This window comes from Daucus carota, chromosome 5 (genome assembly GCF_001625215.2).
Source record: "Daucus carota subsp. sativus chromosome 5, DH1 v3.0, whole genome shotgun sequence".
Lineage (NCBI taxonomy): Eukaryota > Viridiplantae > Streptophyta > Magnoliopsida > Apiales > Apiaceae > Daucus > Daucus carota.
In genome coordinates this window covers 6,732,210-6,749,489 of record NC_030385.2, presented here as the reverse complement: position 1 = coordinate 6,749,489, position 17,280 = coordinate 6,732,210, and the positions used below count along the sequence as shown (strand labels likewise).

General features: G+C 34.0%; 3 protein-coding genes, 2 long non-coding RNA genes and 1 other non-coding gene across 7 annotated transcripts; 3 read left to right on the top strand and 3 right to left on the bottom strand.

The window, feature by feature from the left end:
- Nucleotides 1-438: 438 nt before the first annotated feature.
- LOC135153032 (uncharacterized) lies at nucleotides 439-3,065 on the bottom strand. The gene is made up of 2 exons (XR_010292526.1): nucleotides 2,709-3,065; nucleotides 439-1,068 (listed from the first exon to the last, which is right to left on the bottom strand). It is a non-coding gene; the product is annotated as an uncharacterized LOC135153032 (long non-coding RNA).
- A 471-nt stretch (nucleotides 3,066-3,536) lies between these two features.
- Nucleotides 3,537-5,778, top strand: LOC135152714 (uncharacterized). Its single transcript, XM_064093789.1, has 2 exons — nucleotides 3,537-3,762; nucleotides 4,810-5,778. The coding sequence occupies exon 2, from the start codon at nucleotides 4,819-4,821 to the stop codon at nucleotides 5,776-5,778; it is 960 nt and encodes a 319-aa protein (XP_063949859.1). The 5' UTR covers nucleotides 3,537-3,762; nucleotides 4,810-4,818.
- Nucleotides 5,779-5,859: 81 nt separating this feature from the next.
- LOC135152984 (uncharacterized) lies at nucleotides 5,860-7,912 on the top strand. The gene is made up of 6 exons (XM_064094482.1): nucleotides 5,860-6,027; nucleotides 6,168-6,424; nucleotides 6,540-6,743; nucleotides 6,802-6,894; nucleotides 6,999-7,136; nucleotides 7,291-7,912. Exons 1-6 carry the CDS (start codon nucleotides 5,904-5,906, stop codon nucleotides 7,654-7,656), a joined length of 1,182 nt encoding a protein of 393 aa, XP_063950552.1. The 5' UTR covers nucleotides 5,860-5,903; the 3' UTR covers nucleotides 7,657-7,912.
- Nucleotides 7,913-8,947: 1,035 nt separating this feature from the next.
- LOC135146886 (small nucleolar RNA snoR117) lies at nucleotides 8,948-9,026 on the bottom strand. The gene has a single exon (XR_010283980.1). It is a non-coding gene; the product is annotated as a small nucleolar RNA snoR117 (small nucleolar RNA).
- A 3,170-nt stretch (nucleotides 9,027-12,196) lies between these two features.
- On the bottom strand, nucleotides 12,197-13,369 carry LOC108220564 (heterodimeric geranylgeranyl pyrophosphate synthase small subunit, chloroplastic). Its single transcript, XM_017394366.2, has one exon. It carries the CDS (start codon nucleotides 13,266-13,268, stop codon nucleotides 12,366-12,368), a length of 903 nt encoding a protein of 300 aa, XP_017249855.1. The 5' UTR covers nucleotides 13,269-13,369; the 3' UTR covers nucleotides 12,197-12,365.
- Nucleotides 13,370-14,341: 972 nt separating this feature from the next.
- LOC108222520 (uncharacterized) lies at nucleotides 14,342-17,265 on the top strand. 2 transcript variants are annotated; one of them, XR_010292484.1, is made up of 4 exons: nucleotides 14,342-14,665; nucleotides 15,796-16,124; nucleotides 16,369-16,606; nucleotides 16,979-17,265. It is a non-coding gene; the product is annotated as an uncharacterized LOC108222520 (long non-coding RNA). The 2 variants fall into 2 exon arrangements; XR_001806984.2 differs by lacking the exon at nucleotides 15,796-16,124.
- Nucleotides 17,266-17,280: the final 15 nt, after the last annotated feature.

The following is a 17,280-nucleotide window of genomic DNA, read 5'->3' as shown; positions in this document are numbered from 1 at the left end:
AGCAAAATTAAACCAAACTAGATACCAAGAATACAAACATATGGAGAAAATTTATTTGAGTATTTAAACTTAAGTGATGGTGTGATACTTGAATGCCTCTACGGTTGTGTTCACTTCGCAAGAATGGAATGGTGTCGGAAAGGAATGGGTAAAAGAAAGGAATGGGAATGAAATGGGAAAGGAATGGGAATTCCATTCCCTTGTTCACTTGTTCAAATATTTAGGATGGAATGGAATGAAATTAGCCAAATTTTTTTTAAAAATTATTTTATTAATATCTATTTTAAACTCTTTTCTGAAGTACTCTCTAATTTTTAATTTAATTATAATGGAAGTCATATTTAATTTAATCATTGCAAAACCCGATTGTTAGTTTTAATTTGAAAAAAAATCAATCGACAAAATAAATGCAATTAACTAAAGGCAAAATGATACAAATTTCTAAATTGAACTTCATCAAATAAGTACAAAATAAAACTCGACAAGTCTCGAAACATTCATAAGTTTATAAATAAGTGCAGTAATGCTTATATTTCACCGGCAAGTATAGCATCCACAAGTTGTTTCTTCTCTGCATCCGATGCTCCAAAAAATAACACCATCAAATTTTCACTATTAGCTATCTTCTTTGCAGCCTTGAACCTTTGCACAACATCAATGTCAGAGATCTTTGACAACTCGTCCATAAGCTTTTCTTTTTTCTCCAACCTATCAGTTTCTGCAGCAATCAACAACTTGGTGGAACTCGCAAATTCAGCTGCCATCACGTTAGTTGAATTTGCAAACTCAGCCGCTATCATTTTAGAAGCATTATACATCACCTCAGCTATTTGTTCAGCATCAAATTTTTTTCCTCTTTGAACTCCTTTGAGAAGTAAACTCATCAGATGCTTGCATACTCGAATCATCATTCCTTCCTTGAGCAGCTTCTTCTAGATTAATATTTTCTTCCGCCTCCATTGCACTTTCAGCATTATGACCAGTTGCTCTGTCTTTGCCAAAGATAATTGCAAGATCGTCAAAAAATGGAAATGGTGTGCTTCTCCATTTCAAAACCCCAGAATGAGACTGCAACCATTCGTTGAAGATACCATATTAATATAAAGAATGATGAACATGCAAATATTCCAATTTCACATGCCAGGCAACATGCATTAAGAAAACACATAGACAGAGAAGTGGATGACATGTAAATAAGTATGAAAGAGTTGTAAATAAGTTCGGTAAGTAGAAATATGAGGATTCTTGTATAGCCAGAGAGAAAGTAAGTCAATATTATGTATAATTTAAAAACTATTATGTACTTCTGGTTCCTACTCTTGAGATTTTTGGGCTGAAACTATTCCTAGTGCACACTATCAACCAATTAAAAAAGAATCAGCATTTATGTTGATAAATTTTCCCATATTAACTGATAAGAAGGACAAAGCTAGTTCAAACATTCTCAATAGCCTAATGCCAGATGAAGGACCCGCACTGGCTCCAACATGGGTTTTAGGCATTGCTGTTATCTTTGTTCTTCTTCAGCTCTTTGCCATTGGCCTGGTAAGCTTATTAAAGTTTTCAAGTTCTTAAACAGTCCAAAAAGGATAACACAAACTTATTGTAGACCACTTACAGTTACATGATAGGATAAATTAAAGCTACATAGATTGCACTGCAGTAACTATGTTCAAATGATACTCAGGTTTACTCTCAAGTAGCATATGAGATTATGGAAAAGAAATCAGCTGATGTGAAGCAAGGACTGTTCTCAAAAAGGAACCTAATTCCAAGGCTAATTCTTAGATCACTCTACATGGTAATCTATGGCTTTTTTTGCAGCAATGTAACCATTCTTTGAAGACATTAGTGCTGTTGTCGGAGCTATTGGTTTCATCCCACTAGATTTTTTCTGCCAATGCTTCTCTACAATATGACTTTCAAGCCCCCTAGATCATCCTACACTTTCTGGATCAACAAGTTAAATCCATGTTGCCAACAAGTTTAAACTCTTCTCTAGTGATTTAGTCGACTAATCTCACATATATAGAAACCTCTACCTAGTTCATAGCAACCTACAAACTGTCCAATACATCGAAATTCTTGTAAAGAATGCTGCACATTGCTAATATTTTATGCACCTCAAGCTTTTTCATTATATACTGAATTAATTTAGATTTTTTCTGGTATCTGTTTCTGCAAGCCTATTGTTCATTCTTCAATTCAACATTCTGGCCTATTCCAATTCACAAGGTTCCTCTATCCAGACTTTTGTTACCTACTAGTTATTCTCTGGTATTATTTTATCTGAAGCCGCACAGAATGAGCTATTATTTTATCTGAATCTCTATCCGAAAGTACAGAATGAGCTATTATTTTATCTGAAGCAGCACAAGTGACAAGACGAACATGCTGTTTATTCTTAGAAAACTGAAGATTCTATTGCATATATAATTATTTGTTAAAAGGACTGAAATTTATGTTTATTCTGTTTAGAAAGCATCAGGACTCGGTCTAAAACCTAATGATAGTATGATGATAATCAATCCTTGCAAATGCAACCTACTCTGTAGAAAATTAAGTAAGCAAAACATGTGGAAAATGCATCTTAATTCAGGTTTTCAGAAGTCTTATAATATTTTATTATTATTCCAAGTCAAGACATGGCAATTTCATAAGCTCATGCATGGTCAAGGCACGGAATTAAGAGTAAAACAGAGATTTACCTTGACATATTCAGCCCATACATCTCTTGATGCCGTGACTAGTTGATTTTCAGAATTCCAGTCAAAACCAGATGTGCTTCCATATCTTAAGTCATAAACCATATTAAAATCCTTCTTGAGAGTTTTTATTCGAGACTCGATATGTGGCTTCCCCTTGAGGCCTGAAGTTGGTAGTTTGACGCTCAATGAGTTTTCCAAAAATCCAAGATATCCCAGCTTGAAACCATTGTCAGCTTTGTATGATCAAGTGTTTGCAAGTTCTATAAGAGACTCGATCAATTTCTCATCTTCTTTTTCAGACCACTTCCTTTTGTTTCTCCCTGAACCTCTTTCCACACCCATGATAGTATCAGTATATGATTTCATGTCTGTAAACAATGAAGATAGAGAATCAGTTTTATTATCTATTAAGCGTCCCTGTTAATAAACTTCTTGACAGTGTGACATTTACACTACACCATATATGGTCTATCCTAACATTGCATAATGATGTTGCCACCAAAAACGTTGCCTTAGATGCTTAAAATTTGATTGAACTGGGTGTATACCAACATCATATAGCGGTGTTGCCATTGATCCGAAAACTGTTGCCTTAACCACAAAAAAATCGCAATGCCAACATCTTGCCAACATCTTGTGCGATGTTGCCTTAGAGAAGAGTTAAAATAAAAGAGGGAAACATCCCGCTTTGTTTTGATAGTCAAATTTTTAAACAAAATTCAGCTGCAACCGCCTTAGAGAAAACATATCTCCTGCATATCTCAGACAATTAAAACAAAAATTAAAAACATTCTCTCATCTCTCTCTCTCAGACAAACACATCTCTCTCTCTCTCTCTCCCGCATCTCTTACTCAATCTCTCCCGTATACCTCTCTTCTGAATCTTCTCCATCTCGCTCTTTCATCTCTTTCTCTCATCTCGTTCTCATATCTCTCATCTCTCGAAGCTCGAATCTGCAAAAATTTGGGAAAGGGGGCTGGTTCGACGACTTTAAAGAAGGAGCTCTGTTGTTTTTCTCTCGTAGCTTTAATTTGGTCGAACTCTAACTATAAGGTATCTCTCTGAGTTCATCTCGTTGATTTGGGGGTTTTAAAACCCTAATTTTTAATTGTTAATTTAGGGTTTCTTCAGTTGGGGTTTAATTGGGTGTTGATTAGGGTTAAATTTGTAAGTCAATTGAAAAACTCTTGGAGTGTGTTTGCTTATCTGCATTTTCCAAGTTTGTATGTGCATTTCTGAATTCTTACTATGTGTTTATTGTTTTTTGTTTGTACTGGAGGATTAATGTATATAAACTTGTTAAACTGGTTGAGAATTAGTTTCAAGTGTATTTTCAAGTGAATTAGTTTTTGTGTATTCCTGGAGAATGTATTTGCTCCTGTAATCTGTACTTTTTCTTGAGTTATAGTTTTTATTCTAGTAGTAATGTGTGGAGAATCACAATGACCCTGGACATATGTATTTGCATATTTGGTAATGCTCTCCATTCTCTTAAACTAGTATTTGCACACTCTTGTGTTTAGGTGATATTAGTTTAGGTGATACAAGATCAGCTAGAGTCCCTAAACCACGACCAAATCTACCTAAAATTTTATACTATGAACACAGATTTTATAGTATTACTATTATGCAACCAAGCAAGTTTGTATATGGTAATAGTAGATGTCATATGAATTGCAGACTGGTTAACAGGGGATTTCAAGTGCAATTTTTCTTTTAATAGCATTGTGACTTGCGTTGGGGATTAATAAGTTAGTATATATGTATAAGTTTGTAAATATGTATAAATTAGTTTGTATTACTACTTATTGTAGGAGACATGTTCTTTTATATGTTATTTGTATGGTCTCTAAGCTATAGCAGCCTGCCAACTCTAGAAAGTAATATGTGTAGTGATAACTTAGTAGTGATGATATTATATATATATATATATATATATATATATATATATATATATATATATATATATATATATTTAGTATTCATGATATTTAGGCTTATATATTGTATATATGTTTGTAAATATATTTGTTAGGTACTACTGTTAGGTATGGTACTACTATTATATATTGTATAATTGAGTTGTATTTTATTGAACAGAACGTAAAGATGAGTGAAATATGGATTAATCTTCCAAGGTTCAGTGAAGAATACAGCAAGGGGGTTAAAGATTTTGTAGAAAATGCTATGGTTCATTATGCTGTAGAAAATGAAATGAAGTGTCCTTGTAGTTTATGTAAAAGTAAGCAATGGTGGGGTGCAGAACAAGTGTATAACCACCTGATTTGTAATGGTCCATCTGTGGTAGAAGTTAGTTGGATTTACGACGTCTCAAACATGGTAAATGGTAGTACTGAATGGATGGATTGTCAAGAAAATGTCGGGTTCGAAGATAATCTGGAAGAAATGTTGAATGTTACTTGCGCCTACGGTGGAGCGAATGCAGATGCAAGGAAATTTTTTCGCCTTGTTGAGGACGGAAAAAAGCCATTGTATCCGGGCTCCAAAAAATTTACTCGGCTAAGTTTCCTTGTTAGGCTTTACCACTGGAAATGTCTACATGGAGTAACCGAGTCGGCATTTGGTGATCTATTACTACTAATAAAAGAGGCATTCCCCGATGTTGAAGTACCATCCTCTTTCAATGCTGCTAAAAAGGTAATCAAGGATTTAGGCCTTGACTACAAAAAAATACATGCATGTCCAAATGACTGCATGTTATTTTGGGATGAAAATAAGGATGAAATTTCTTGTAGAAACTGCGGTGCCTCAAGGTGGACTGATGCGAAAAATGGAGACGACAACAGCAAGATTCCAGCGAAGGTCATGAGATATTTTCCTTTAAAACCAAGGCTGCAGCGATTGTATATGTCAAAGGATTTCTCTAAATTAATGACCTGGCACGCAGTGGAGCGAAAGAAAGACGGAAAGTTACGACATCCGGCAGATGGCAAGGCCTGGAAGCTGATGGATTCAAAATATCCAACATTTTCAGCAGAAAAACGGAACATACGATTGGGAATAGCTGCTGACGGGTTGAGGTTTGTACCACATCTTCACTATAATTAAAGTAAACTTGAAACTTCACTTGCTATGCTAATTTGGGATTTAATATTTCATCTTAAATTACATAATTTCTTTTCTAGGCAAATGATGATACACCAAAAGTTAGTACTGTAGAGAGACTTAAGTTGATGAGAACAAATGCTCCTGGTTCAATGGCTGCCTATTTACAGTTACGCGAGCAAGAAAAGATGCAGGCTGCATTGGAGACTACGCAGCAATCACAGTCCCTAACTGAGAATTTGCAACAGCCAGGTACATTTATAAATTTACATTAGCCAAGCTGCATTAATTAAATTCTAATTGAATTTTGTATCAGTTTCTTACTAACTTATAATGTTGAATTTTGATAAGTAGCAAATGGCTTTGACTTCTTCAATTGTTTCACTTGATAGGTACGCCACCAGGCCAACCTGAAGAAGAAGAAAAACAGAGAAAGCCACGAGGGAAGTCAAAACTGACTCATGTCCATACAAGAGGGGAAAAGAGAGAGATCAAGCTATCTGATCTCGGGCAACCAGTAGATGATGATGAACACCTGATTAGGGAGTTCAGCAATTTTTTAGGAACAACAGTAAGAGAGTTTGTCTCTCTTACATGTCGTAGTTGGACTGAAGTTCCACAAAAAGATATCCTGTGGGAATATGTGAAGGTAATATAATTTTTTTCTTAATTTTTGGCTATTTTCTGAGAATTGTTTAGTTAAATTTATGAATTAACTCCTCAATTAGCTCCTAAATTATATGTAAAACATGTTTCATTTTTAGGACAAGTACGTAATCCCTGAAGAAGGTTATGACTGGGTTATGACGACGATGCGGGACTTGTTTAGGGGGTACAAAGCTCGGATCAAGAGGGATTACTATTATAAATATCAAACTGATGAGGAGAGGCTAGAAAATAGGCCTAGGGAGGTTCCATTGAAAGACTTCAAGATATTGTTAGAATATTGGGCTGATGAGAAAATAGCGGTAACATGAAAGATATTGTTCCTAGGGATGTTCGAATTGTTTTTTCTCTCTTTTTCAGAAAAAAGCAAGAACAAATTCAGAATCTCGAAGGCTTATAACTGAAACACATACTGCTGGAAGTAGGAGTTTCGCACAAATAAGTCACAATATGGTAAGTGTTTTCATTTAAATATTTGTTAGGATTATGCTTGTCCTTTTGTTTGTTTCTATAAGTATGAACTGGTTGATGTGGTGAAAACCTTTTTTTTTTGCAAGGCACTTGAAAGAGCATTGAAGGCTACCCGTGAACAACCACCAGCGCCAATATCAGATGCTGATGTTTATGTTAAAACACGCAAACGGGAAAGCACAAGAACATACAAGCTACCTACTGAAGTTGTTGAGAAAAAAGTGGTAAGTTCTCGGACTTCATAATTAGAATACAAATATAAATTATAATCTGTACTGTTATATCCTTGATATTTAGTTTTGCTATTTTAAATACTTTTTGGTAGTTGTAGATGATCAAGACATTTTCTTGCTCAATGTATGCATGTTATTGTTATAGGAAAATGTAAAGAAGCTGCTGAAAGATGGAACAATTGACGAAGCTGATGAAGTTGTTTATGGTGGGAAGGATCACAGTCGCACATTTTTAGTGGGGAGGCCTATTGAGAAAAGGGAACCAAAGAAAAAAATTGCACGCCCTTTGCCTACCATGCCAGAGAAGTATGTGGCTAGTTTAACTGAACATATTCGAGATCAAATTGCAAAGGAGATGGAAGAACAAGTGCAGAAGAAGGTTGAAGATAATGTCAAGCTCATGATGTCCAAGCTGGCAGAAAAGAATCCAGGCCTTAATCTCGATATCGAGCTAACCAGTGCAACTGAGCCAACAGTTGAGCCATCACAGGCCAACAATGGCAGTGATTAACAGCCCTTGATTGATATTTTCCGTATTCTGAACTAAACATGTCCTTGCTTAACTTTTATTTAGCTTTTATATTAAGATGAATTTGTATTTTGGAGAAGTTGGAGGATCTCGTTTTATTTTGAATGATGTGATGTATTTTGGAGTTGGGGAATTGTCAGTTAGTCAGTACCGTTTGAGGATTTGGTTGTTTGTTTGCTTGGAAACTTGATATTGTTATTTATAAAGGGATGATCTAATTTTCAAACAAAAGCTTGCAAATTTTTTATTTGAACCTGTTGCCATAGCTTAGAAAAATGTTGCTAAGAAAATTAATTTACAGTGTTGCTATAACATTAAAAGTGTTGGCATAACCATATAATTTGATTTTAGTTATACTTTATGGTAACATAAAAAGTGGTGTTGCTATCTAAAAGAGGTGTTGCTATAACCTTTAAAGCAACAGTATAATACATGTTGCTGTTAACCAAATAGATGTTGCCATACACTCTATGGCAACGTTATTTACTATGTTACCAAAAAATGGACAAAGTGTTAGCAAAACCTCTATGGCCACATGGATTTTCGCAACATCTTCGAAATTGGAAAAAATGTTGCCTTAAACACAATAGCAACATAAATGATGGTTTTAGCAACGAAAATTCGGTGTTAGGATAGACCTTATATGGTGTAGTGTTAAGTTCAAATAATTCTTAATTCTGCAAATCAAATGCTACAGACAGGATATCATAGGATGCAACACTGAAATAAAGCACTGTTCCTGATCCTCACTATGTACTGAAAAAGGTTTGAGATTTGTGCTGAATGATAAGCAGAGGGCGCGTTACCATGAAAGATCAGTTCCAACTAATTTCTCCAGGACACCACATATATAAGATTTAAATATCCGACTGATAATACCAACTACAAACTAAAACCAAATCATTTAAAACCTATTTCAACAGATTTAAAGATCTGACTGATGACAATATAGATTTAGCAACAATAATAATTTGGAAACTCTGGAATCAAAGAAATAATGTAATCTAGTAACCATGTCTGAACATTGCTCGCGAAGAATAGGTTTCCACTTTTCAATGATCAATCCTCGATATTCAAAAAACGATATGTATGATCCAATCAATATGCTCTTAGTTTGTTCAGTGATAAGTTGACAGGTTTACGGACTATCTCGACAACAAATTTACTCAATTATATATAGTTAAGGCCTTCATAGTTTGATGGTATAATTTTCATCATCACTGCCACAAATCAACATCAAATAATAATGAAAAAGAGAGAGAGAGAGAGAGAGAAGCCTCAGATAAGGAGATTTGATTACTCATAATAGAAGAAATCTTCGGATGGTACGGACAAATCATACATCATCGACTCTTAATAAACAAACAATCAGATTAACAAATAAAACACACGTAGAGATGGATTGGGAGAGAGAGCGGCGAAGAAAAGCTTATGGTTGTTTTTCATATGCTACCAGATGGTTCCATCCATAGTTTCAAACCAACAAAACTGAATTAACACACGTGCACACTTGTACAGGATGCACCATTCCTAACATAGAATTCATTTTGGCTTACATAGAACATAACAATAGACAAAATTATAAATGGACAGCACCTTAATACAGACAACTGGCCTATAAAATCAACTTGGGAAAAAAATTCTCAAACATATAAATCAAACATTTCATAATATCGACAATGCATACATAATCAAAATTACAATTCAAGCTAATGCAGAAGAGAGAGTCAAAATTAACAATTCAAGCTGATACAGGATATAGAGAGAGAGAGAGAGCGCTAACCGAAACCGAGAGAGCTAGTTGAGAGAGTGAGTGTGCTTGAGCGCTAATTGAGAGAGAGAGTGTGTGTGTGCTGGAGCGCTAGTTGGGAGAGAGAGAGAGAGAGAGCTGTTCGGAGAGGGAGAGATAACATCTAGTGAAAAATCGCTAGGTTAGAGAAGAGAGCTCGTCTGTTTTTCCATGGCCCGACATTTAAATCTCACAGAGGGAATGAATCTATACCGGGTGTTTTAAAAGGAATGAGTTGATTATTATTTGGCCCAAATGGAATGGACTCAGGATAGCTCATTCCATTCAACTGGCCCAACCAAACAACACAATTTTCCATTCAGCCCGGAATGGCCATTCCATTCAGCCCAAAATCATTCCATTCAAGTGAAGTGAGCAGAGCCTAAATGTGGTAATGAGAATGTTTCAGATTCATGCTTGCTACAGATTTATGGCTGTTGCTTAAGTATGATTGTTATAATTATTTGGTCCATAATTGGTTTATCTACAATGTTTTAAATTGCCGATGTGTACAACAACTACTTCACCACATAGATTTGCATCAGCTGTGTGGGGGTATTAAGCAAAAGAAGAGGAATTTTCGTAAAGTGCCAGTTTTTAAAAACCTTCTGATTTATTCATTAGCTTATAAGCTCACAATTAATTGGTTGCTTAGTTTGCACAAAAATTGAGCCAACCAAAGTTATATTTCAAAATATAGAAAGCCAATACAATTATTATAAATTCTGTTTGTCAATCTGTTGGCTAACAGTTACATTAATTTCCTGCCCTAAGCACTTGTAGATATGTCTCAGCAAGACCGTTATTAGAAGTGGTGAAGGCATATGCAAATTGATTTTTGGGATCGTTCATTTCTTGTTCAGGAAAAGTGCAGGTAGGAAAAAAGAAACATTATTGCAGAAAATGCACAAGTGAATATAAACCATCCATGAGCAGGTATATCCACCTAACAATGTTGGTTCCTATTTGCTTGTAACACAAACTTGGAAATACTCAAATACTATATATATGGTTCCACAATGTACTGAATAATCTCATTATGACTCTAGCTGACGTTATCACTGCAACTTTGGAGCATATTCTTGGTGCCATGGTTGTCGTATTTTTTCCGCAGACGACACCAAATGTTATGGAAACAAAAACGAGGGTGGGAGCGTTCGTGCTTTAGACTGTTCTCGGTGTGCGAGATGCCTACGTATATTCAGCTCAGAGAAGAATCAAGTCTAAAACGTAGTTCTAGTTTGGAGGGCTGGATCCCTTTATGTAGATGTTTCGGAGTTAGAAGTTGAATGGAAATACGATTCCATATATCAGACTTCTCATCGAAGTGTTTTTCTTTGCTAGAGATAAGATAAGACTCTTGTCCTTATACTGTTAATATTCATTTTAAATTCTGGATAATTATCCATGACGAAATAGATATATTGTAAGACTTATTTTTGTGGTTGGACTTTTAATTGGGCTCCGAACCAATTAAGTCCCCTTCATGCAATCCCTGAATGTTTGGCATGGACCCCTATCGAGCATGTGCCGAATTCCTACGAATTTAATTAGTCATGCATGCTTTTATTAATTGGGCCGTCGATTCTGGAATCATAAATAATACCCTAATTATTTCGACCCCTATCAGTTGGTTCGGTTCGATTCAAAATAATAATTCAGTCCGAATTCGATCTTAAAAACATATATAATTCGATTGTTCGGTTTGGTTTTGAATCGAACCGATCAGATGCTCGGTCCTGATCACAGTATTGGACAAAATAATCACATGCAATCTCTTTTATATTAGCCACAACATGGATTATTGGTCAACCAGATTCAGTTATGGATTCTTGTACAATAAATTATCACGCAAGATTTTCTTGACACCAGTAGATAATATAATGAAATAATCACTGATTATTACATACATAAAATACATTTGTTACATAAAAATGTATTTTCTTCAATGTTATTATATTTATGCCCCATATGCCATATGTATCATGTGATTCACTCTTAGTCATGTTAGGACCGCACAATTCATTAAAACATCATTTAAAACGATGTGCAGGATAAAAAAGAGTTTCTGACAAAGTAAACGAAAGACCAATATTGATGTGCCAATGTTAAGCCGAAGACAGCTCATATTTATGTTTATCATTGTTTATGTACAGTTTTATAATTATATTTTTAATTTTTTTTAATAAAAATTTAAATTTTAAATTATTTTTCAAGATTTTTTTCTAAAAAAATATATAATGTAAGTATACTTTATAGGAGTCTTAAAATACGTTTCAAATAGTAACGTAAAGAACCCAGTGGGACGGAGTGAGTATATACTCCGTCTTTTAGGGCAAATCGTTTATAAAATATAATTTTATAATATTTTTAAAATTTTTAATTCAAAAATAAGTTTAAATGTCAAAATTTTATTTAGACATTTTTTTTCAAGATTTTTTTCTAAAAAAAATATATAATGTAAGTATATTTTATAGGAGTCTTAAAATGCGTTTCGAATAGTAACGTAAAGAATCTGGTGGGACGGAGTGAGTATATACTCCGTCTTTTAGGGCAAATTGTTTATAAAATATAATTTTATAATATTTTTTAAATTTTTAATTTAAATATAAGTTTAAATGTCCAAATTTTATTTAGAAAAAATTTATAAACATATTACGAAATTATACTTTATGGAAGATTCAAAATACTAAGATTGACGTGCGAGGACAAGAGAGTGTTATTTTAAAATCGTTAAGAAACAAATTTGAAAATATTTCTTATCCCGAGATGAAAATTTAGAAATAATTCATTGTAGGAGGACAAGTTTTTTTGAAACCAAAAAAACTTGTAGTGATTCATTGTTTATTGTCCTCTTATTGACCTTCTACATGGTTGAAGTTGAAGCCAAACAATACGACGCCTAGTCCATCTCCAGAAGTGATGAAATCTGGTGTACATTTCTGCCATGAAATGCTTCCAATTCTTTGATAGCCAAGCCTCTCCATTTGTTGGCAATTTCTAATCTGCTCCCAAGCTTTTTCCCAACTCCATTAACCATTCCTTGTATCATCCCAACATAAAGTCCGTATTTCCTCAATTTCTCTATCTCTTCTTCACTCCCACCGCCCAGTATGGCTCCACACGCTCCCGCACACGCGTGTAACTCACCTTCCTTCTTCTCACACACGTACTCCACCATCTGTTCATCCTCGCCCTCGCCTTTCGCGTACACCAGCTCCTGATACATCCCATCCACGATCCCCTGGGATCCGACAGCGCGTGAAATCTCTATGATGACGCGCAGGATCCTGTCGGAATTGTTCTGTGCCTGTTCAGACAGGCCCAATAGCTCGAACCCGAAAGGCACCATGCCATCGGGTGTAAGAAGCTCTATGTTGGGCTTCATTACATGTTCGACGGTGGATCCCACCTGCATAGGCCCGTCAGTTAATGGGAGATGCTGGTGGGTGAAAGCGGCGGCATGCATGAGATGAATGGCCGACGCCGCCGTGACAGCATCGTCTGGTGAGCCGCCGACGAGCTCGCACGCCGCGATGCACAACGGCGGGGCCGTACTCTTGGAAGCAGAAAATGTGAGGTGATGCATGGGCTCGAAAACAGAGGTTGGAGGCCGGATGGTTATGGACTTCTTGAGATGAGAATCGATTTGGGTCTCAACGGCAGCCCAATATGATTTGTTTTGCTGCTCCATACTAGTAGAAACTATGGGGCGATAGAATGAGCGGCTTGGATTTGAAATGGGAGGTGAACAAACTTTGCTTGATAGCTTTCCATGAAGATGGGAAATAGCTGTTGCTGCCATCAAAGGATCTTGGTCAAGGGAGAGAAGAAACGGTAGGTAGCTAATGTGTTTTTGAGTCGTGGTGGGTAGATTTGTGTTCTTTTTTTTTTTTTGACAAAGCAGGTTTGTGTTCTAAATAGACGTAGGTATGTCATGTATAGCTCACTCATTTGGACTTTGTATTTCTTAAAACTTGGGGCTGAGTAAAAAACCGAATTCAAATTGAAGTTGAAAATGAAACTGTTAAAAATTGATAAAAAACCGAATCGAATAAAATCGAATCGAATCGAAAATTTTAAAACCGAACAATGAATGCGGTTTCGGTTTTAAGTGAAAACCGAACCAAACCGATTATTAAAAATAATAAATATTATTTATTAATTTAATTTTATAAGAAAAATATAAACTAAGTTAATATCTCATTGTATATTATGAGTTACCAAACAACATGTTAACTGTATCATTAAGTTAATTTCGATTCGGTTGCGATTCCAGTTTTCAATTTTAAAACGAAAGACTTTCGGTTTCAGTTCAATTTCGGTTTTACCCAAAAACCAAATCAAACTGAGATATGCTCTCCCCATGAATCGTATGTTTTCGTGATGACAGTTATCTGTATATAAACATTTGGATCCAACTAATTTATATACAATATTTTCTAATTACTTGACACATATTTTAATAATTTTATAAAATACAGTTTTATAATTTATTTTAAAAACTTTTTACTTCTGAAGAAAATTTAATCATAAAATTTTATTTTAAGTAATAATTTAATCATTAACTATTTATTTAGAATGAAACTAAAATCATTTATGAAATTATATATTATAAAAGTCTCACAATAAATGTTCAGGCCTATATCCCAAATATATATCATGAAAGAGTATTATATTTATAATTTATATGAGCACCAAAAATAACAACTAAATCAATATCAATATCAATCAATATAATCTTAATGACTGCTTAATGATTGCTAGTGAATACTCCTCAAAATAACCAATATTTTGCCCATGAGTAAATTTTTTTACCCAACTCTCTCACATATTTAACCCGTTTTCACATATTTAACCTGTTTATTAAATGGATAATCCATTCAGAACCCTTACACAAACCAAACCTTACGGATTCTCTCGATCGATCATTTGTATCTATTGAAATTTCAAACCTAAAACATTCCTCCTCCTTTGGAACCAAAGGTTCATAGACTTCTTCAGTTCACCGGATTGAGTTCACCAGATTTTAAATTTCGTCTTCCCCTTCTTTTGACGAGTCAAGAACTGTGTCAAACTATACATTAATATCACTTTTATTTGAGATATTAAGTGTTGATTCATGACTGATCTCATTGTTACTTTCTTCATCAGACTGACTGGCTGATGCAGTATGGGGCTATCCTAAATTTGCATCATATGGTATATTTTCAATATTATTAACCAGTGTTCTTTTTAATCGTCTTTCAGTAATAATTTCTCGATGTATATTTTCTGTTCAGATTTTCTCATCTAATTGTGATTGATTGCCTTCATTACAGCTAATTATTTTAAGTGTTATTGATAATTTTGATAATTGTCCATGTGCATGTCAAGTGTTTGATGAAATGCTCGAACAAGTTTTTAGAAACATGATGGTAATATAATCTTCAAACATTTGTGTTCCTAAATTTTTCAACAACTATATATATTGATAGGAAATAAAGTTCAAATCTTTCATAAATCAACGTAGTAGGAAATAAACATTATAACATTTGAGATCATCAAATGTATATATTATAACATTTGAGATCCCTGTGGATGATAGGAAGGTCATGGCTCTGGAGGTAATAGCAAGCCTTGCAAAATTTGTCTACACTAGTGTTTTAAAACTCTAATGTTTACATTTTTGTTTTTTTTTTGTCTATACCTACCAAAATGACCGGGACATAAGTTCACCACAGAATGTAAGCACCAAGACAATTGTAGTGAACACAGAATTAAACAACTCATAGACCAAATAACTTATTGTCTAATTGTATTAGAAGTGAACATTTTTGTCACAAAGTTGATATAACACATACTGATTGCTGATACATTAACTTAAATTTGTGACTTTGCTTATAATTCTATTAAAATATATAGTAAATATTATTCTATTTATCTTGATTGGCCTTATATATTCCGAACCTATTATGACCCCACTAGTCTAAAAATAATATATTAATGTAATTATTTTGATAATTGAACACTTGCGTGCTGCTGACTTTAGGCAAAGCTATAAAAATATTCTTACATTACTATTTATTTTTAATAGAATTTATTAATGACTCTGCTTAAAATTCTATAAAAATAAATAATAAGTATTACTCTATTTATCTTAATTGATCTCATATTTCCCGAACCTATTATGACGCGTCATTCTAGAAATAAAATACTAATGTAATTATTTTGATAATTGAACACTTCCGTGCTGCTGACTTTAAGCAAAGCTTTAAAAGTATTCTTACATTACTATTTATTTTAATAATTTTAATAGAATTTATTCTTACATTACTATCTATTTTGTGTAGGTTCTACCACTAAAAACATAAATCACGGTCCAGCTACATCTAAACCCCTGGGTAGTAAATTTCATACATTTATTTATAATTTATTACATTTGTATATATTTATTTCTTTCTGGCACTTACTAACCAAAAAAATGTTTACATAAAACAATACTATTCTGCAAACGCAAGGAGGAGTCCACTTGAAGCTTAATCAGCGTATATGTCTTCTATACCATTAATTTGTGGCTTATTGCATGTTTTTCTGGATCAGTACTAAATATTTTAAAAATTGCAGGAGCTGACAAGAGCACAAGATGCTTGCAGCCTATAATGAGATTGAAAATATTCGTGTTAGTAGACTGAGTTTGTGTCATTTCAATACTTCTTTTTCATATTCACATATGTTAAATCATGATGGATACTTACTTCTTCTTTTAATTTTTAGATTGGTATCGTCCATCGTTAGATAAGTGTTTATAATTTCTCAAAACAGATGGAATGTTTTTATTATTCGAAATGATAAATTTACTATTCTTGCCTAAGAAATGCTGTCATTTTAAAAAATTGTTAAATTTCCGTTATTGTAATCTGCAGCTAAAGATTCGGCGCGGGAAGGGGTTGTATTATCATATATGAATGTGCAGGGTTGATTGGATAAAGGAAAAATCAGTTCAAAACGTTCAATGCTGTTGCTCACGAAAACTCTCCTGGACATTTCACCAGCAGAAATTCATTTTCTTACTAATGTGTTCTAACTCTATCAACAGATTCCAAATTCAAGATTATTATAAATCATGATTTCTCCATTTGCATCGATGTTGTCCACTACCAGGTTTTCAGTTCCCTCACGTTTGTTCATAAAATTTCTTTTCATGTGTCAAAAATGAAATTTATTCATGTTTTCTTTCTGAAGGAATTGTTATTCAAAAATCTAATTTATATACTTTGGTGTGTGTTTATGTAATGTAGCTTTGTATGCGATCTTTCTCTGTTTCAGTGTATATTTGCATCGGTTTGTATACTTTGTCATGCTCAGAAAAACAATGAAGATTTCAAGCGTTGAAAACTGATTTTCAGATTATATATATATATATATATATATATATATGATTGATAATACTCTGCACAATATTAACATTTCATGGTTGTGCATTGATGCCTATATTTTATAAATTCATGTTGCTGCTGATTTTTTTCCATCCAGGTAAGGAGTCAGGAATGACCACGATGTCCAGTTGTAGCATATATGCGCGCAAACGTTCTTGACATTATAACGTGAGATTGCTATAGAGTTGTAGTGTAGTTTTTTAAAATTGTCAACAACCAAACACGAATCACTCAAAATTCCAGTCTTTAACAAGGTCGATTATCTAATCTGGAAAGTAAAGATGATGCTATATCTCGAAGCCACAGATCCTGATTTCATCGACAAGATTACTGACGGTTCTCATGTTCCAAAGAAATTGATTCCTCAAGATGGAACTACTCCTGAACTTGTGTATGTCA